We start from the raw sequence: 21634 nt of genomic DNA, 5'->3' as shown, positions 1-21634 counted from the left end.
TTCTGCACAAGTTTCGAGTGAGATCCATTTTCTCCCCATTCTTCAGAGAGTGCCCGGTCTCCAAACATGACCAATACTTAGAAAATAATTCTCCCAATAATTATAGAAATAACATAACACTGGATTTGATGTCAAGTGTTGGCTTCATCATTAAAAGCTGTTGTTTCTGAATTTTGCTGCTGAGACTCTGTATCGTACGTTGACTGATTGTGATATTATGTATCACAGCAAGAACACATCTGCAACTAAACCAAACTGAGCATTTGCAGAGCAAAAACTAGACCTGCTTTGATTAGAATATAAGAAATTGGAGCAGGAGTCGGCCATCTGGGCCATCAAGCTTTCTCGTCCATTTAATATTCAGAATTTAACATTCAGAGCCAGCTCTTCAGCGCTTGACGTCCTGTTTTGCGGAAACTGCCAAAATGTTTGGCCTGGAAGTCAGCCTGAAGAAAACTGAGGTCCTCCATCAGCCAGCTCCCCACCATGACCTCCAGCCCCCCCACATCTCCATCGGGCACACAAAACTCAAAGCGGTCAACCAGTTTACCTATCTCGGCTGCACCATTTCATCAGATGCAAGGATCGACAACGAGATAGACAACAGACTCGCCAAGGCAAATAGCGCCTTTGGAAGACTGCACAAAAGAGTCTGGAAAAACAACCAACTGAAAAACCTCACAAAGATTAGTGTATACAGAGCCGTTGTCATACCCACACTCCTGTTCAGCTCCGAATCATGGGTCCTCTACCGGCATCACCTACGGCTCCTAGAACGCTTCCACCAGCGTTGTCTCCGCTCCATCCTCAACATTCATTGGAGCGACTTCATCACCAACATCGAAGTACTCAAGATGGCAGAGGCCGACAGCATCGAATCCATGCTGCTGAAGATCCAACTGCGCTGGGTAGGTCACGTCTCCAGAATGGAGGACCATCGCCTTCCCAAGATCGTGTTATATGGCGAGCTCTCCACTGGTCACTGAGACAGAGGTGCACCAAAGAAGAGGTACAAGGACTGCCTAAATAAATCTCTTGGTGCCTGACACATTGACCACCGCCAGTGGGCTGATAACGCCTCAAACCGTGCATCTTGGCGCCTCACATTTCGGCAGGCAGCAACCTCCTTTGAAGAAGACCGCAGAGCCCACCTCACTGACAAAGGAGGAAAAACCCAACACCCAACCCCAACCAACCAATTTTCCCTTGCAACCACTGCAACCGTGTATGCCTGTCCCGCATTGGACTTGTCAGCCACAAACGTGCCTGCAGCTGACGTGGACATTACCCCTCCATTAATCTTCATTCGCGAAGCCAAGCCAAAGAGAAAGAATATGTTCATGGCTGATCTGGCTATGAACTTGGATCCACCTGCTTACCTTTTCCACATCACCCTTAATTCTCCTACTATACAAAAATCTATCCAACTGTGTCTTAACTATATTTAATGAGGTAGTCTCTACTTCTTCCTTGGGCAGATAATTCCATGAATGTCAACAGTGGCTGAGCATGGAGTAATATCCTTGTACTCAGAATGGCATTTCATCATCATTAATGCATATGAGAGGATAGTCAACATTTGCAAAGATAATCCTCCACCAACCTGACTATTCTGCACAACACTGCTTTCTATAAAAGATAATGGTTAGAAGTTGGAAAGCATGGACCATTCCCCATATCTTTAGATTTATCTCTTAGTAAATTCACCACCAACCTCAACTAGCTAGTGTCTGTGCTGTGCATGGTGCATTGAGAAAAAGACAGTTTGAAAACTAAAACTTGGGGTATGGCACAGCTCAGCAGTCCCTGAGACTGGGACTACCCAGAGTAGGTATCTCAGGACCCTCGAAAATCTTCTAAATGCACTTGAAGAATAAGCTATCCTATATCAGTGCCCTTCTCCAGTGTATAACTCTAAGTACTGAGAATCTAGTTGCACCTAGGCACTTCTTTGGGCCGGCTACATAGCTCCAATGTCCATCATCGAAACAGATGCTGCGCCACGCAAAGAAATTATCATTAGAGAGAGAAAAAGGTTCAAAGATATACTCAAAGCCTTAAAGAAATAAAACATTCCCACAAATGCTGAGGGACCTCTGGCCCCTGATCATTCAGGGAGGGGAAGGACCATTTGAATTGGCATTGGAAATCTCAACGTCATGCACCAGGAACATAAATGAGCCCTGTGTTAAGAGGGGATGGAGGACTCCATCTCACAAGAGATTTACCCACCGATCCTGTCTTCCCCATCTGGTACCACATCTATCTCATTAATCATCTCAGTGCTCACATAACCAGGATGGAAATAAATCAATCTTGATCCCAAACAATTTCCTGTGGATCGTCAGTATGCAATGCTTCAGAAAGACAAAAATTCCAATAGATTTTTAGTTAATTTATTTCCAGGTTCTAGGTCATTCTTAGCAAGGCAAATATTTACTGTCCATCCTTCATGCCATTAAGCTGAGGGCTAGCTTCCTTCTTAGACTTCAGTAGTCCTTTTGGTGAAGCGATTCCTTTCACTCAATTCCTTTGACTCCCTTGAATCTGTTGCCAAGATGAGGTCTTCCATGTCAGATCATCCAAAATGTCCTCCTTCTACCAAAAATGTAGCACTGACCCGCATCTCTTCCATTTTCTGCTCAGCTGCCCTGGCCCCCTCTGTCCCCAATAACCACAAAAACAGGATTCCACTTGTCATCTCCTACCACCCAACCAACCTCTGCATCCTATACATGATCTTCTGTAATTTCCGTCACTATCAGAGACATCCTCCACTCTCCTCCCATCTCCACCATCCAGGGTCTGCTCTTGTCCCTTGTCCACATCCCTTCCCATTAATCGCTCCCTTGGCACCTTCCCCTGCAGCCGCAGAAAGTGCCACACTTGAGCCCACACCTCTTCCCTCTCCACCATTCAGGGCCTCAAATAGTTCTTCCAAGTGTATCCGCAAGAGTTATCTACTGTATCCAGTGCTTCTGTTGTAGCCTTCTCTACATTAGAAAGACTGGATGCAGACTGGGAGGAGATTGCTTAGCACATTTGCTCTGTCCGCATCAGTGATGGGCATCTCCCAGTGGCCAACCGTTTCACTTCTGTGCCCCACTCCCATGCTGACATGTATGTCCATGGCTCATGTACAGCACATACCAAGACGTCCTTCATGATTGAAGGAGCACCACCTAATTTTCTGTCTATAGTAAGGTTACTTTGTGGGTTGGATAGGGAAAGCACGCCCATAACACCATTTTGAAGCAGATGCGGAGGCTCCATCAAGTAGGAGATGAAGAACCATATCATTGTTCAGTTCAGAGCCATAAAACTAGTGTAATTGTTCTCCATTGAGTGCTTACTCAAAGGGATCTCTGTTTAAACAGAAGACCATCTGCTTGTTAACTCATCTTTTTGGGAAAATGAAGCTAATAGAGCCAGTAGTGATCAAAGCAGTCATGTGATTAAAGACACTGATGCAGCATTTTGAATTCATCAGTGAATCATCTAGAGACAGAAATGCAGTGAAATTCTATGAGATGGACTGCTGTTGTGTTCTCCTTGTCAGGGGAGGGACATAGAATTAAAGTGGCTTCAGAGAGGCTGTTGAGAGGGGAGGAGTCACATGATGGAGTAGTGGCCGGTTGGAGAATACCAGCCCTCTCCAGAAAAGAAGGAAAAAAGTAAAGAAAAAGCAAAGCCACAGACACACAAACCACAACAAATAAAAAATAAAGGTGTGGAGGAAATGGCAGCAAAGAAAGAAAAGCCAAAAACAATGGGAAGAAAAGAAGAAGGAAAGATGCCAGAAGAGAAAGGTGAAGGCCTTACCTGTACGAAGAAGCATGGACCCGCCATGGAAAGAGGAGCCCACTCCCTGAGGTCAGTGGAAACCCTGAAGCGTTGCGACCCACTGAACGCAGGACTACAAGGATGGCTCGTGGAGCCGAACAGAGGTGCGCAACCGCACATGCGGTGAGGAATCACGCATGCGTGGTGTGCCCGACAAAGACAACACTGATGGGAGGGGGGACCAGCTGTGGAGTGGAACTCCACAGCATGAACAGCTGAGAAAGACCCGACAGCAGGGCTCCCAGCGGGAAGATATAAAAATAATGGGAACAGGAGGGAGGAAAATGAAAAAAGGAAATCAGAGACACAGCAGATGACCAGCACAGAGGAAGAGGACCAACATCAAGACACCATTAATAAAAAAAAAACATCCAGCAAACTGAGACAAACAGCCCAACAAGAAAGTCAGAAGAGACACAGATACAAGGAAGAGAGGTAGAGGACACAGGTCCTAGAGCGGACACAGGGGAAGAGGAGTGAGAGCATCAAGCTCTGCACAGAGAAATGGAAGGGAATGGACAGTACATGGATAAAAAAAAATTCAAGAATATATAGAAGCATTAAAAGAATGGCTGACATGAGAATTTAGTGAAATAAAAAGAAGAATAAAAGGTACAGAAGAAAAAGTGAGTAGATTAGAGGTGGTCATGACAGAAATAGGGAAAATAGTAGACAAGGTGGAAGAACGAGAAACAGCTGTAGAAATGGAAGTGGACGACTTAAAAAGGAAATTGGAAGAATCTGATAAAAATGTTAAAGAAACACAGGAGTTGTTAGCTCAGAAGATGGATATAATGGAAAACTATAATAGGAGAAACAATATAAAGATAGTGGGCCTTAAGGAAGATGAAGAAGACAAAGATATGAAAGAATTTATAAAAGAATGGATCCCCAGGGTCCTAGGAATGCCAGAAATACGGGAAGGAATGAAAATAGAAAGGGCACACAGAACATTAGCCCCAAAACCACAGCCACAACAAAAATCAAGATCCATTCTAGTAAAATTCCTGAGACATACGACAAGAGAAAATATATTGGAGAAGGCAATGAAAAAAATAAGAGAAGACAAAAAGCCACTGGAATGCAAAGGTCAAATTTTTTTTCTACCCAGACATAAGTTTTGAGCTCCTGAAGAAGAGGAAGGAGTTTAACGCAGCAAAATCGATCCTATGGAACAAAGGCTATAAATTTATGTTAAGATATCCAGCGGTGCTTAAAATAGTTATCCCGGGGCAGCAAAGCAGACTGTTCTCGGATCCGGAATTTGCAAAATGCCTGCAAAACAGACAGAGAGATGAAGAGATGTAACAAGAACAAGAATGATGACAAACTTCATATAAAGAAGAAAAATAATGTATAAGTAAGAACTAAGAAGGGGAAGAAAGGAAGTAAGGGGAGAATTAAGAGGGTGAGCTTTGTTATATGTGAAGATAAAAGTCTTTTCTGGAGGAGGCTGGGTGGGAGAGAATAACAGTCACTGCGAAATCAGTTGATGTTTGTGAGCAGGTTCACAGTCCAAATGGAGAGGGGAGATGTGGTTGCCCAGGAAGGGACAAGGGGCAACTCAGAGGGGGGGGGGGGGTGGGGACATTTGGGGTTAAGGGAATTTTAGATGTGGGAATAGTGGAAATATTTTATGTTTTAGAAGTGTTGTCTTACAGTGTGTTCAAAAAAAAAAATCAGAAATGGATAAGGAGGAAAGGTGGTGATGAGGAAGTGGAAATGAGAGGTAAACAAAGTATGAAACGGCCATGTTGAACTATATGACTATAAATATTAATGGAATACATAACCAAATCAAAAAGAAGAGGTTGTTAAATTTACTGAAGAAAGAAAAAATTGATATAGCATTCGTGCAGGAAACACATCTAACTGAAGTGGAGCACAAGAAATTAAAGAGAGACTGGGTAGGGCACGTAACGGCAGCATCATATAATTCAAAAGCCAGAGGTGTAGCTATATTAATAAATAAAAATGTACCAATCAAAATAGAGGAGGAAATAATAGATCCAGCAGGGAGATATGTAATGATAAAGTGTCAGATATATTCAGAATTTTGGAATTTTCTCAATGTATATGCATCTAATGAAGAGGATCAAAAATTTATGCAAGATATCTTTTTGAAGATTGCAGATACGCAGGGGAATATACTGATAGAAGGGGACTTTAACCTTAATTTGGACTCAAAGATGGATAAAACTGGAAAAAAGACTAGCAGAAAGAACAAAGTAACCAAATTTATGGTTAAATCGATGCAGGAAATGCAACTTTTGGATATATGGAGGAGACAACACCCAAAGGAGAAGAAATACTCATATTATTCGGGTAGACATAAAACATACTCAAGGATAGACCTGTTCCTGTTGTCAGCCCACATCCAAGGGAGAGTTAGGAAAACGGAATATAAAGCTAGATTGTTATCGGATCACTCACCCCTGTTATTAGCAATAGAGCTGGAGGACATCCCACTGACAACGTATAGATGGAGATTAAACTCCATGCTACTTAAAAGACAGGATTTTAGAGAATTCATTGAGCGACAAATTAAAATGAACTTTGAAATAAATACGGAATCAGTGAAAGATAAGTTTATACTATGGGATGCAATGAAAGCGTTCATCAGAGGGCAGATAATAAGTTATGTAACTAAGATAAAGAAGGACTACAATCGGGAAATAGAACAGCTGGAAAGGGAAATAGTAAGTACAGAAAAAGAATTAGCAATAAGGGAAGATACAACAAAAAGAAGAGAATTGGCGGTCAAAAAAATAAAATATGAAACACTACAAACATACAAGGAGAAGAAGAACATAATGAAGACAAAACAGAAGTATTATGAACTAGGAGAAAAAAAGCACAAAATACTAGCTGGGCAGCTTAAGACAGAACAAATAAAAGAACGGTATTGGCATCAAGGAAAAAGGACAAACAAATTACATATAATCCAATGGAGATCAATGAAAACTTCAAGGAATTCTACGAGCAACTATATCGAACTGAGAACGAAGGGAAAAAAGACAAAATAGATGAGTTTCCAGCTAAAATTGAACTACTGAAATTGCAAGAAGAGGAGCAAAATAAATTAATCAAACCATTTGAATTAGAGGAAATACAGGATATATTAAAAAAACTACCAAACAATAAAACGCTGGGAGAGGATGGACTCCCAATAGAATTCTATAAAACATTTAAAGACTTATTAATTCCTCCTCTCCTGGAAGTAATGAACCAGATTGAAGAAACACAAAACATGCCAGATTCAGGCAAAACAGCAATAATTACAGTAATACCAAAGACGGAGAAAGATCTACTAACACCAGCATCGTATAGACCAATATTTCTACTTAACACAGATAATAGCTAAAATATTAGCAAACAGATTGGCCGACTGTGTACCAAAAATACTAAAACTAGATCAAACTAGATTTATTAAGAAAAGACGAACAACGGACAATATCTGTAAGTTCATTAACTTAATCCATGCAGTACAAGGAAACTACCTTTAACAGTGGCGGTTGCCTTAGACGCAGAGAAAGCCTTTGACAGAGTAGAATGGAATTATTTATTCAAAGTATTACTGAGGTTCAACCTACCAGAGAAATATATTAACTGGATTAAAGCATTATATAAGGGACCATTGGCGAAGGTGACAGTAAATGGATTTATATCAAACCAATTTAAATTAAGCAGATCAACTAGGCAGGGATGTCCACTATCTCCCTCACTGGTCACGTTAGCTATAGAACCACTGGAAAAACTGATAAGAACTGAAAATAAAATAAGAGGGATAAAAATAAAAGAGAAAGAATATAAAATCAGTCTATTTGCAGATGACATCATATTATACTTAACAGAAACAAAAATATCAATAAAAGAATTACATAAGAAACTGAAGGAATATGGAGAAGTATTGGGGTACAAGATCAACACAAATAAAAGTGAAGCAACGTCAATGAATAATGCGGATTTCACAAAGTGTAAGAAAGAATCACCATTTAGATGGCAAACACAAGCAATTCGATACCTAGGTATACAACTAGATAATAATCTAGGCCATTTATACCAACTAAATTATCAGCCATTAATGAAGAAATTACAAGACGACTTAGAACATTGGAAAGACTTATAACACTGATAGGAAGGGTAAATTGTATTAAAATGAATATCTTCCCAAGGATACAATTCCTATTTCAATCGTTACCAATTCACCTAACAGAAATTCTTCAAGGAGCTAAAGAAAATAATAAGGAAATTCTTATGGAAAGGGGGGAAACCGAGGATAGTGCTAGATAAATTAACGGAATGGTACAAACAAGGGGGTTTACAGCTACCCAACTTTAAGAATTATTATAGAGCAGCACAATTAAGATACCTATCAGATTTTTATCAAACAAGGGAAAAACCAGATTGGACCAGATTAGAGCTAAATAAAATAGGGGAGAAGGTACCTGAACATATAATATATAAGTGGGATGAAAAGCTGATGCAACATAGGAATTCACCAGTACTGCACCATCTGCTCAACATTTGGAAGAAGATTCACGTAGAAAGTAATAAAATAGATTATCAACTACCAAAACTAATGTTGACGCAAAATCAACTAATCCCTTTCACAATAGATAACCTTTCCTTTAGAGAATGGAAGAGAAAAGGGATCAAAAGAATAGAAAATTGTTTTTCGGGAAATAAATTATTATCTTTTGAACAAATGAAGGACAAATATGGTATAACTCACGGTACAATGTTTGCATACCACCAACTGAAAACCTACTTGAAGGACAAATTGGGAGGCAGGCTGAGGTTACCAGAAGGAAGCAATTTTGAATATGTGATTACAGACACAATGATAATTAAAAGATTTATAACAAACATGTACATCAAACTGCAAGAGAAAGAGAACAAGGAAACAAGCTGTAAACCAAAACAAAAATGGGAACAAGTTCTAAACATAAAGATAAAGAATGAAACATGGGAAAAGCTATGTTCCAGAACTATGAGAAATACAATAAACATGAGGTTATGCATGATACAATATAATTGGTTACACAGGCTATACACCATGCCCCAAAATTTAAATAAATGGGACCCAACAGTATCAGACAGATGTTTTCACTGTAAGAAGTAAACGGGAACAACAGTACATGCAATTTGGGCATGTGAGAAAGTGGAAAAGTTTTGGGAAGATCTAAATCAGGTATTAAATAAAATCACAAAAAGCAACAGACCAAAAAATCCAGAGATCTTACTTCTGAGTAATATAAGAAGTAAAGAATTAGGCCTCAAACTGGATGAAGCGCAAAAAAGGTTTATTATGATAGCCTCAGCTGCAGCAAAAAAATGTATTATGTCAACCTGGAAATACAGCAATGGTACATTGGAAAAAATAACATATAATTTAAGAAATAACGTCACAGTATTCAAACAAATTTGGGAACCGTACATGGAACACAACAGAGAGGGCCTACCGTGGACCTCCACCCCCTAAAATGACAGAAGGAGAAGAAGATTAAATGAACTGACCCAGTGTGTAAAAGTAGATGACACAATTTTCTTGTTTATTTTCATTGTGTGATGACATTGTTTAATGGGTTTAATGTATCGTATATGTTGAACATTGAGTGAGTGAGGAGGGAGGGAAGGGAGGGGGAAAAGGGAGAAAATGACACTGTGTATATTCAAGAGGGAAATGTTTGTGTGTATTTTGGTCAGTATGGTTCATAGTGTAAAAAATAAAATAAAAAATTTAAAAAGAGAGGCTGTTGAGAGAGAGGTAGAGAGGGGGGAGGGGGAGAGAGGGAGAGAAGTGATGCTGCTGTTGTAATGCTCACTGTTGGCAAACCCTTACCTGGGTAAAAGAAAGCAATATCATTCTTGCAGTTGGATTATAACTATTCTGATGGTTATTTTGTTTAACCCTTACCTGGGTTTCTGAAAGCATTACAGAAATCATAAGTTGTGTCACCTCTACACAAGAGAGGGGAATTGTAAAATCATTCGTATGAAGAAATATTTCTCTGAAAGCAACTTGACAAGAATTCGTGAGTTTTGAGAAGTCTGATGACTAGGTGTCCGAACATACCTCATAATTAATTCTGAACATCAAATTAAAGATTTAAGTTTCAACACAAGATGTTTAAGATTGAACTTTGAATTTGAATCATCTTTTCAGAATCATGCCTGAACTGTAATGGTTTGGGTTTTGCCATACCACACACATATTTGCGCATAGTTGGGGGTTAAATTTAGAGTTAAATAAAATTTTATATTATTTAATAGTCATTAACAAAAATGATTGTTTTGAAGATACCATTGTCTTGGTGAATTTCTATTGCTGCTGGTCTTGGTCGTTACGAATGTTTGACCTGCTGAGTTTCTCCAGCTTTGATTTTACTTCATACATGGTGTCTCTAGATTTTTGTGTTTTACTCCTGAAGTTATTCCCAGAATGCTTTTGGGTAAAGAATCCGGGATCTAGACCCAGCAATAATGAAGGAACAGCGAGGCAGGAGCGTGTTATTATTAAGACAGATACACCAAAGACTGAAGATGCTGGAATCTGGAGTAAGAATAAAACTGGATGCAAAGGGATGGTTGAAATTTCAGGTTGAGGCCCTGCATCAGGATCAGGTGTTATTATTACGGATGGTATTATTCCCTCCCAAGACATTACAAACGTTGAGTGGAGATGGTGCAGAATTTTCAGCAGCGGTACACCTACATGGGACTTGGCGAGTGTCCCAGAGTTGTAGAAAAATCATAGAATGTTTCATTTTTTTCAGGGTGAGAAGATGAGAGGCTGATTGACATTGTGAGAACCAACATCTCTCTATGATACATGCATTTCCATCACTAAGTATGCACCCTAAACTTCTACAGCATGTTAAATGAGGAAGCCATTAGCGAATAACTCAGCATTTGCAATGATTCAGATCTTGAAGCTTATCCCTTCCTCATCTGGATTATTTACACTTTAAAGTGGGCACATTTAACACACTGTTATTTGCTCCACATTTGGTTTCGTTTGACATCTGCTGCTCTCAAGTATATATTTACTTTTAAAATAGTTTACTGATATCGTGCATAGATATCCTGTCTTGATGCTCTCTAGTCAAACTTGAGTCTCCTGTGTATCCCTGCTGTGCATTAGATTACTGAGAATTTAGAGAGAATATTAATCTACAATTGCTAAATGCCTGCTCTTTGAATCATTTTTTCACCTCAGAATATTCTGAGGTGGCACGATTGGCATAGCAGTTAATGCAATACCTTTACAGCACCAGTGATCAGGAGCGGACTAGGGTTCAAATCCTATGCTGTCTGTTCGTACTGCGTGTGTCTTCTCCAGGGGCTCCGGTTTCCTTCCACCATCCAGAGGTATGGGGAGGGGGGCGGGGTGTAGGTTAATAGGGGGTAAATTGGACTCGTGGGCCAAAATGGCCTGTTACCCTGCTGTATGTCTAAATTTAATTTTAGATTTATAAATTCTGAATTTTCCCTGTGTATCATCTATAAAGTTAGATATTGTATTTAAAAAAACATTCAAAGAGGTTATCAATAAAAGGTCATAGGATTATTACCAAGGGATAATGCTGCCAACAATGCAATTAGAACGACTACCTTCTGTTCCCCATTATCCAGCCAACTAATTATCCAATTTACAATCTTGGATCCTGTGAGCTTTCGCAGTAGTCATAACTCTCCTGTGAAAGACCTGGTCAAGGGCTTTTTGAAAGTCAAAATGTAAAATATCCACAATTTTGCTCATGTGTAATCTGTTGTGTTCACTGAAGAATTCTAGTTGATTTATCAGGTACAACTTGTAGCACTGATTTCTGTGACTCTTCAGACATCCCTGCCATCAGATGCTGTTGATTTCCATCACCTTAATGGACTCCTATATCTAGCACAGCACAATTGTCAAGCGAAATTCTTTTTTAGTATATAATGTCCTCTTTCTCCTTCTTGCCCTTGTCAAAGAATAAACAGATCTGTCATTTGTGACAGGGCTTTACTAATGTGCCTGTAAAATTCACACCTAGAGAACAGCATATGTTCTGAAGAACCTTCGACTACTGAGGTAAAAACTGCCCTGCATTTGGCACATCTCGTAGGCACAAGCCAGAGATTGATAATTCCATGTGTGGGAAATAGCAGGGGAAATGCTATCTTCCATCAGCCCATGGCCCAGCATCTTGTCTGTGCTGCTCAAAGTTATGCATTTGAAACATTGTTTTTCCAATTCAGTTAGTTATTTTGTCATTGATGAATAAGGCAGCGCATGGCATATACAGTACTCAGTTTTTCACTAAATGCTGAATGAAAAGGACAAATTTATTAAAATAATTACAGCAGTCAATTAATGATCTGCAAATTGCCACAAACAATGAGATGCAAGAAAGACAGAAAGGGTTTACATTTGTATAATTCCTTTCATGCCCACAGGATAACAACGAATTTTGAAATGTAGCCACTATAACATAGGAATGTGGGAGTCAATTTGTGCACAGCAGACTAGCCTAACTAGCAGGGCATAATTGCTGTATGATCTAAACATTGTTGCTGTTGTTTAAGACTTTTCTATTAGAGCAACACAACAAATCATTGTCCTTTAAAACTTTGCCTGTAAATATGTTAACAATTCAAATGAGTTGATTGGGATAGGATAACAGGAGAGAGGAAAGGTGAGAATTGATGTGGGGGGGGTGGTAGTTTTGGTTCTGTGTATGGAGGAAAGTAAAAAGAGGGACAAGGAAGGAAGGGAGAGAGAGAGAGTGGTAGTGAGATGGAGAAAGGGGGAGGCTAATGGAAACGATGTTAATTCCATCTGGTTGGACGGCGGCCAGAGGTGTTGACCCTGCAATTTGCGTGTGGTCTCAATCTGACGGTGCACAAGACCATGGACAGATATGTTAGCAAGGGACTGAGTCGGGGAATTGAAGTTGGTCACCCCTGGGAGAACTGTTGCGGCAAACAGAGCGGAGGTGCTTAATGAAGCAATCTGTCAGTCTGCATCCAGCCTCTTTGATGAAGAGGAGACCACAGCGGGAGCACCGGATGCAGTATGTAACCCCTACCCCTGCAAATTCCCAAGTGAGGTCTTGCTTCATTTGGAAAGACTGTTTTGGGGCCCCGAATAGTAGTGAAAGAGGAGGGGTGGGCGTAAGACATCTTAGAATCTTTCAAATCCTCCTATTGCATCGACCATTACCCTGACAGTGCATTCCAGGTTCTCACCACTCCCTTTGTATATATATAAAAAATGTAGCTCTGACATCTCCCCTGAACTTTTCTCCTCTCACCTTAAACAGATGTCCTCTGGTATTTGCTATTGCCACTCTGGGGAAAAAAGTGATGGCTGTCCACTCCATATATACCCCTTATAATCTTATATACCTCAATTAAGTCATCCCTCATTCTCCATCGTTCCAAACTGAAAAGCCCTAGCTTATGACAAGGAAGGAGAGTTCAAGAAATAGGAGCCATCCAACCCCTTGAGTCTGGTCCACCATTCAACGTGATCATGGCTGATCTGATAATAGGAATCCATCTACCTGCTTATCCCTTTGCGGAAGGATTTACAGGACTTGAGCTCTTTGCAATTAAAGGCATGACTGACAGTGGTGGAATTATTAAAATAGGATATTGAAGAGGAGAAGGACAGTGATCTGCACATGCTGTTGAGCTTCACAAGACCCAACAAAATAAACAGGATAGTGGGGAGGCAAAAATCTTAAAATATGAAAAGTTTCTTGGCTGGGATACAGTGATTCATGGGGTGATGGGAGTTGGTTCGAGAGGACAGGGCAGGAAAAGTTGTTTACAGAGATAAGCACATGGAACCCAAGATCAAGAGAGCATTAGAATGGTTGAATCTGAGCAAAAGGTGTAAGGATTTCAACAAAGCAGATGGAATTACTGATCTTACTGAGGTAGAAGTATACAATTTTATGATGTTGGGAGCAGTGTCAACATGATGAACAATATGGCTGCCAGTCTAGAAATATGGCCATGTATGGCAATTTTGAGTTCATCTATTGTCACATACAGAGAAACCATGAGAAAATTTGTTTCCAGAGCAACCAAAGGATAATACTCCAGCCTTTTAAATATGAATATGGATTCCAATATCCACAAATGAATAACCTGGTTTATTATCAGCAGGTTACAGACTTGATTTTCTTTTTAAATTTCTATCAAGCAAGTCTGAAACTTGCATTGCATTGGGCCAATTCACTAAGCCTGCAATGGCAGCGTTTTGGGCAGAAATGTGGCTGGGATCCTTCTACTCAGAGAAGCAATGAATATGGCTGGAAACAACGGTGAGGAAGATTAATTACTGCTACACTTCTGGTGCAGCCTCTGTGAGATATTGAACTTTCGTCAAATTAACTAAAGATTATTTAATTTTGGACATGGATTGATTCTTATCTTTCCACCAGTTTGATATGCAGAGGATTACACTGGAAGAACTGAAGCACATATTATTTCATGCATTTCGGGACCATTTGACAATGAAAGACATTGAGAACATCATCGTAACAGAGGAGGAGAGCCTGAATGAAAGTTCAAGTAATTGTCATACTGAATTTGAAGGTAAGCCCAACGTACAAATCTTACCAATGCACTGACTTTATGACTTATTGCGTTATCTTGGGTCAAAACGGAATCAAATGAGGGGCACTAAAAGTTTCATCTGATTCGGATTTCCCTGACATGTGTTACTGGGCACAGTCACAAACCTTGCCTATCTCTTTAATGCAAGGTGCACCCCACTATCCATAGATGCACGATTGCATGTAAGCTTGCTATTTTTATTTCAATCAGGATAAGAATCGTTTACTTTCCTCCTGCCAGATATAGAAACATAGAAACATAGAAGATAGGAGCAGGAGTAGGTCATTCGACCCCTCGAGCCTGCTCCGCCATTCAACGAGATCGTGGCTGATCTTAAAGTTCAGTACCCCGTCCCCGCCTTCTCTCTGTGACCTTTAATACCCTTATACTGAAGAAATAGATCTAATTCCCTCTTAAATATATTTAATGAACCTGCCTCCACTGCCCTCTGTGGAAATGAATTCCACAGATTCACCACCCTCTGGGTAAAGAAATTCCTCCTCATCTCGGTCCTAAATGGTTTGCCTATTATCCTCAAACCATGGCCCCGGGTTCTGGACTCCCCCACCATTGGAAACATCCCATCTGCATCCATTCTGTCCAGTACTGCCAGAATTTTATACGTCTCTATGAGATCCCCTCTCAATCTTATAAACTCCAGCGAGTACAATCCCAATTTGCGCAATCTTTCCTCATAAGTCATTCCTGCCATTCCAGGTATCAGCCTGGTGAATCGCCTTTGCACTCCCTCCATTGCAAGAACATCCTTCCTTAGATAAGGTGACCAAAACTGCACACAATACTCCAGGTGGGGTCTCACCAAGGCCCTGTACAGCTGTAGTAAGGTATCCTTGTTCCTAGACTCAAACCCTCTTGATATGAAGGCCAACATACCATTTGCCTTTTTAACTGCCTGTTGTACCTGCATGCTCGCCTTCAGAGACTGATGTACAAGTACCCCTAGGTCTCTCTGCACTTCCTAATCTCTTAATCTATTGCCATTCATATAGTAATCTATTGTTGGAATAGATCTGATGTGACCATGTTACAATCCCTGTTTTCTTCATTCACCATCTACCTATAGCCTTCCAATGGTTGTGCAAATTATGCTCCATAAATTCTGACTTTATGAATCAGGCTGCTTTATTACAGCAAAGGTGATTTATGACCACATCTTGATTAAGAAGCCCCATTTTTCCTGAAAGCAAATAAAATTGGTTGCAAGCTGGAATTCTCCATAAGCAACGCAGTTGAAAAAAAAATGGTTGAGCTGAGTCAATTGCTAAACTAATGATTGCGCTTGGCTGAACACCCCTTTAAGAAATTAACTCTTTTTCCTACTTTAATTTTATCACCAGCTAGCAATAATTGGATTCATCGCTCCTCTGTGAATGCTGAATGGATTGATTCAAACTGGTATCCCCAAATGAAATTACACGGACAACATATCAATAGCAAATGTGCCTTTCTTGGATGGCTGACCTTTACGCAGTTCATCCCTTTTTGAATTAATTCTTGGAAATAATGATGTCACAAAATTAATTAACATTTCTGCCAACCCTTTGAGATGAGGTAGAATGATTGCAAGAACCTCCTCTGTTATTTCGAGCTGTCCAACACCCACGCGCACGCACGCACACACACACACACACACACACACACACACACACACACACACACACACACACACACACACACACACACACACACACACACACACACACACACACACACACACACACAGCCTGTAGCTGCAAGATTATAGACTTTTGTGGCTTTACCGCACTCCGATATTAATGGTAATGTATTGCTTATTTTCAGACTGTCCTCTCCATTGCTAATTCATGTGTTGCCTGCAACTTTTAGTGACTTTGAAATCTTTTGTTGCTGACTCCTGAAGGTTGTTAAAGGAAAATCTGTCAAAGTTGACGGAAAGCAATCCGAGTTTACACACGGAGTGAATTTAAAAATAAAACCGGCAACCACACTGCTATGGATTTGAATCCTGTTGGGACCATAAAATGATAGGATCTGGGTGGGATGGGAATGCTGGCAAGGTTTTGTTTTGCATTGGCATTCAGGAGAAATATCTCATTTCCCCAAGGAGATTAAATATCAATATTCTTTGTCCTGGTTCAACATGAGGCAAACCTACAAATACATGAAGCTGAGTCTCAGCTTCAGAGAGGAGGAGGAGAACACAAAGAAGCTGAGATGGTGCTGATCAGAGGTATTTGTGACCCAGTCATTAAAGAGAATCGATTGAAGGGCCTGGGACACTGGCTTGGATTGATCAGCCTGGTGAATTGCAGATGGGGATTATAAAGCCAGAGATATACAATCCAGTGATCATTGGGGGATGAGAGGTAGAGAGGGTGAGAACATTTAAGTTCTTGGGAGTCACTGTCTTGGAGGATCGTTCCTGGACCCAACATGCCAAGAACATCGTGAAGAAAGCACGTCAACGTCTCTGCTTTCTTAGGAGTTTGTGAAAATTTAGTATGACATCAGAAACCCTGGCAAATTTCTGCAGATGTGTGCTGGAAAGTGCGCTGACCGGTTGCATCACCGTCTGGTACAGGAACACCAATACCCCTGAGTGTAAAGCCCTCCAAAAGCCCAGGACATAACAGGTAAAACCCTCCCCACATGGCATCATGAAATAGTGTTGTTGCCGGAGCACTGAGAGCAAAGAGTGGAGATACAGCAGGGTCCAACACTTGGTCAACTGCCGCCAGCTCTGCACAGGCTTTGTATTGTTTGTTAAAGGAGCCAACAGTAGCTGTAATTAAAATTCTGTGACTGAGGGGTCTGTGCCCAAGATGGTGGCACCTCTGAGCAGCAGCAGGTCATGATGGGTTGTAGACTCCAGGAAACCAGAGGACTTTCAAAGGGCACAGAAAACGGGGAGATCACCTCCCACCTCCTCCCCCCACCATCTGAGAAGGAGCAGAGGAGATAACCCATGGGTCAGTGACGATTGCGGTGGATCAGTGCGAGGGCCCTGTGGTTGAAAGACATTGGTCTTTCGTGTGGTGGGTTGCTAGTGACTCGAGGTGAGCAACCCACGGAGGCTATGAGCTGCTGGAGACTGCTGTTGGGGGACTCGCGCCAGGCTGTGGACTGTTGGAGATTGGCTGATGGGGTACCAGGGATGTAAGGTGGTGCCGAAGGTGCTGAAGGGTTCGTGATTATGTTGGTGGTTTGGATCTGGAGCTTGTGTGGCCAATGGTTTGGACTGGACTCTGAGTGGCTGCGGAAGCACCAGAGGTGAATCTATGGACTCTCAGTGACTCTGGGTGAGCTCTCTTTTGCTTCTCTCTCTCTGACTGCAAGAGGCACTTCCTGCCGATGGCGAATCTGTCTGCCTTATCGCAGGCAGAAGCATGACAATAAATTGAATCTTAGTGCATCTACAGGGAACGCAACCATCGGAGGGCAGCAGCAATCATCAAAGACCCTCACCACCCAGTGCCATTGCACTGTTCTCACTGCTGCCATCAGGAAAGAGGTGTCGGTGTCACAAGACTCGCACCACCAGGTTCAGGAACAGCTGCTACCCCTTTACCACCAGACTCCTCAACGACAAACTCAGACACTCCTTTAAGGACTCTTACTTGTGCACTTTATTGATTTTCTTTTTTGTTCTCCTTGTATTGCACAATCAGTTTGTTTACATTTGTGATCTGTTTACAGTTCTTTGTTGGTTTACATGTTTATGCTGTGTGCAGTTTATATTTTGCACTACTAATTAGTGGTAATTCAGCTGTGCCCGCAGGAAAAAGGAATCTCAGGGTTGTATGTGATGTCATATATGACACTAAATCTGAAATCTGTTAAAAAAAATCTGAAATCTGAAAAAAAGGAAAGCAAAAGGTAGAATTTCCCGAAAATGATTTCCTCTTTGGATATTGTCAGTCTTCATATCATTCATTATACATCATTTTGTGTTCAGGCATGTTGATTCTTGCTGGAGTGAAATCTAAATGTGACATCTACCTGCTGGGAGCTTCCCCAATCAACTACTCATCATGTGCGTAACTAGACAGTAGCTGTCAGTCTGCTCTTCTACAATGCACTCAAGCCAGTTTGTCTTCGATCAATTTGCATAACCTAGCTGAGATCCCCCCCCCCCCGCCCCCTGCTTTGGTTCACACTAGCAAGTTCTTATTCATCTCTGATTTGAAATGGAGAACTTTACCTCTCCCAAAGTTCATATATTTTCCATTGAGTGTCTCCTTGAAATATGCCATTATCATGGGATAAAGGATTTCATGTGCTCTGGGTAGGGAAATGTCTCATCACTCGATAAAAATTTTAAATTAAAGACCCACATTACGTAAGTCTTCCACAACTGTCATACTAATAGATTTATAAATTAGTAGAGTACAACATGAAAATCTGCAGACACCGTGGTTGAAGTAAACACACACAATGCTGGAGAAACTCAGCAGGTCAAGCCGTGTCCTTTACGCAGCAAAGGTAAAAATATATAACCGACGTTTCGGGCTGAAGCCCTTCATCAAGGTACGGAAAAATGTTGACGTTTTTCCATACCTTGATGAACCCTGAAACGTCAGTTATGTATTTTTAACCTTTCTTTTTCAATCTTTTTATTGATTTTAAGATAGGTGCACATGATAAAAAATAAAGTAAATTAATATCAAGTTACAAATAATAATGAACAAGGTACATATGAACCCATGTTATTAAATAGAAGGAAGTAAAAGAAAAGAACCTCAACTAAGAATCAAACCCCACCCTGTGAGGGCTGTTGGCCAAGTTAAGGAGTCCACTGCTACTAATAATAACAATGGAGGTCACAAGAAAAAAGCAGAGATGAATAATCTAAAAGTTTTGATAGTAAATTGAGAAAAGGAGCCCAAAGAAAAAGACAGTCAAGATCCATTGCAGAAGTAGAACACCTAATTCTTTTTTAGAGGCAGACACGCCATCACATCCGACAACCATTGAGTATGAGTGGGAGGGACAGCATCTTTCCATCTCCGCAAAAATGAGGGAAGCACTATGTGGGATTGTGACAAAGACAGTATGGAAGTATTTTACCTTTGCTATATAAAGGACACAGTTAGGCCTGCTGAGTTTCTCCAGCATTGTGCATTTTTGTAAATGAATATTCTTTTCTTTTTTCTTTCTTTTCTTTGGCTTGGCTTCGCGGACGAAGATTTAAGGAGGGGGTAAATGTCCACGTCAGCTGCAGGCTCGTTTGTGGCTGACAAGTCCGATGCGGGACAGGCAGACACGGTTGCAGCGGTTGCAGGGGAAAATTGGTGGGTTGGGGTTGGGTGTTGGGTTTTTCCTCCTTTGCCTTTTGTCAGTGAGGTGGGCTCTGCGGTCTTCTTCAAAGGAGGTTGCTGCCCGCCAAACTGTGAGGCGCCAAGATGCACGGTTTGAGCGATATCAGCCCACTGGCTGTGGTCAATGTGGCAGGCACCAAGAGATTTCTTTAGGCAGTCCTTGACCTTTTCTTTGGTGCACCTCTGTCACGGTGGCCAGTGGAGAGCTCGCCATATAGCACGATCTTGGGAAGGCGATGGTCCTCCATTCTGGAGACGTGACCCACCCAGCGCAGCTGGATCTTCAGCAGCGTGGACTCGATGCTGTCGACCTCTGCCATCTCGAGTACTTCGACGTTAGGGATGAAAGCGCTCCAATGAATGTTGAGGATGGAGCGGAGACAACGCTGGTGGAAGCGTTCTAGGAGCCGTAGATGATGCCGGTAGAGGACCCATGATTCGGAGCCGAACAGGAGTGTGGGTATGACAACGGCTCTGTATACGCTTATCTTTGTGAGGTTTTTCAGTTGGTTGTTTTTCCAGACTCTTTTGTGTCGTCTTCCAAAGGCGCTATTTGCCTTGGCAAGTCTGTTGTCTATCTCATTGTCGATCCTTGCATCTGATGAAATGGTGCAGCCATATAAACTTTCAATAAAGGGGCACTAAACTTTCTCAGTGATTAAGGTCTATTCACTGCCTGTATAAATGTAATATCGCTTTTATACCACATTGCTGAGTACGTGAGCAAAGCAAAGCTCAGGTGCTGGGTCATGAAACGGGAAAGATCATGGCTGTGGATTTAGCTCCATTTACCCATAACACTCAATTCCCCAATTTTTTGAAAATCCATCTATCGGCCTCAGGCCATCCCAGTGCTTGCTGAAAAGAAATGTGAAATGGAACAGTAAGCATACAAGTGCAGACAACTGAATACAGGGAAAGCCAAGCCACTGAAGCTCTCCTAGTTCGTTCAGGCTTACTTGAAGAGGTTATTCCGGGCAACAATTCCTAATCAGCAGATTTTCTGAAATAGAATGGTAAAAAAAAATTCTCAAAGCATTCTGCCCCAAATGAAAATATTGAGAGGTCGGTCAGAGAAGTTGAGGCCGCTCTTAAGAAGCAAATATTTGAGGGTTATTGAAAACTCAGCATGAAACATTGGTTAGTTGGTCTCCCTGCTGCTGTGTGCAGAATAACTTTGCAAAGTGGGTATAAACAGCAGGACTCCTGACGAAGAGATTGAGAACACACTGATGCTCCTTCAACCAAACTTAGCTTCTAGAGTTGAATCTGTGCAGTTAATTTATAAAGTCTCGGTGACACTAATCTGAAAGAAAACAGTTTCAAACAAAGCAAGCTCCACCAAACTAGTCATGTGGGAGGTAAAGATTTGCAGAACTAAAAGATATTTGTTTGAAATTGGTGGCAGATTCCAGGGTGTTCGTGTAAATAGACTATTGGAGATAAATCTGGTGAACACTCAAGAATGAACTTTTGTTCAAGTGAATCCAGCGCAGGGTCCAATAAATGTTGTGCCTGGTCTGAGAAATTCTGATACAACTAAACATTTTTACACACCAAAAGAAATGATGGGACACTTCAAACAATGTAATGGTTTTTCATGAAATGCATATTCTAATATATTAATTGTATCTCTCCTTGTTTTAAAAACAGAAGGGGAGCAAAGTGTAATGTATCATTTATCATTGTGCTATGGTTCTCTAATATCCATGTCAGATTTATTGTCAGGTACATACTTGAGATTTATTTTTCCTGCGGGCAAGACAGAATTACCACTTATTGGTAGTGCAAAAAAAAACTACACAGTGAACACACTAAAAGAACTGACTGAAAAGCCGAGGGGGGGGGGGGGGGGTGGG

The 21634-nt window shown here is 41.1% G+C and overlaps 1 protein-coding gene across 1 annotated transcript in view; it reads left to right on the top strand.

Annotated features, from left to right (window-relative positions):
- LOC138749949 (calcium-binding protein 8) overlaps positions 1–21634 on the top strand; it is a 363956-nt gene that overhangs the window by 328062 nt on the left and 14260 nt on the right. Inside the window, exons 4-5 of the mRNA XM_069912045.1 lie at positions 14283–14436; positions 17619–17621. Of these exons, the coding sequence (XP_069768146.1) occupies positions 14283–14436; positions 17619–17621 (157 nt within the window). The remainder of the gene's footprint in view (positions 1–14282; positions 14437–17618; positions 17622–21634) is intronic.

This window comes from Narcine bancroftii, chromosome 14 (genome assembly GCF_036971445.1).
Source record: "Narcine bancroftii isolate sNarBan1 chromosome 14, sNarBan1.hap1, whole genome shotgun sequence".
Lineage (NCBI taxonomy): Eukaryota > Metazoa > Chordata > Chondrichthyes > Torpediniformes > Narcinidae > Narcine > Narcine bancroftii.
The sequence above is the reverse complement of the archived record's forward strand: the minus strand, read 5'-3'. Positions and strand labels throughout refer to the sequence as shown.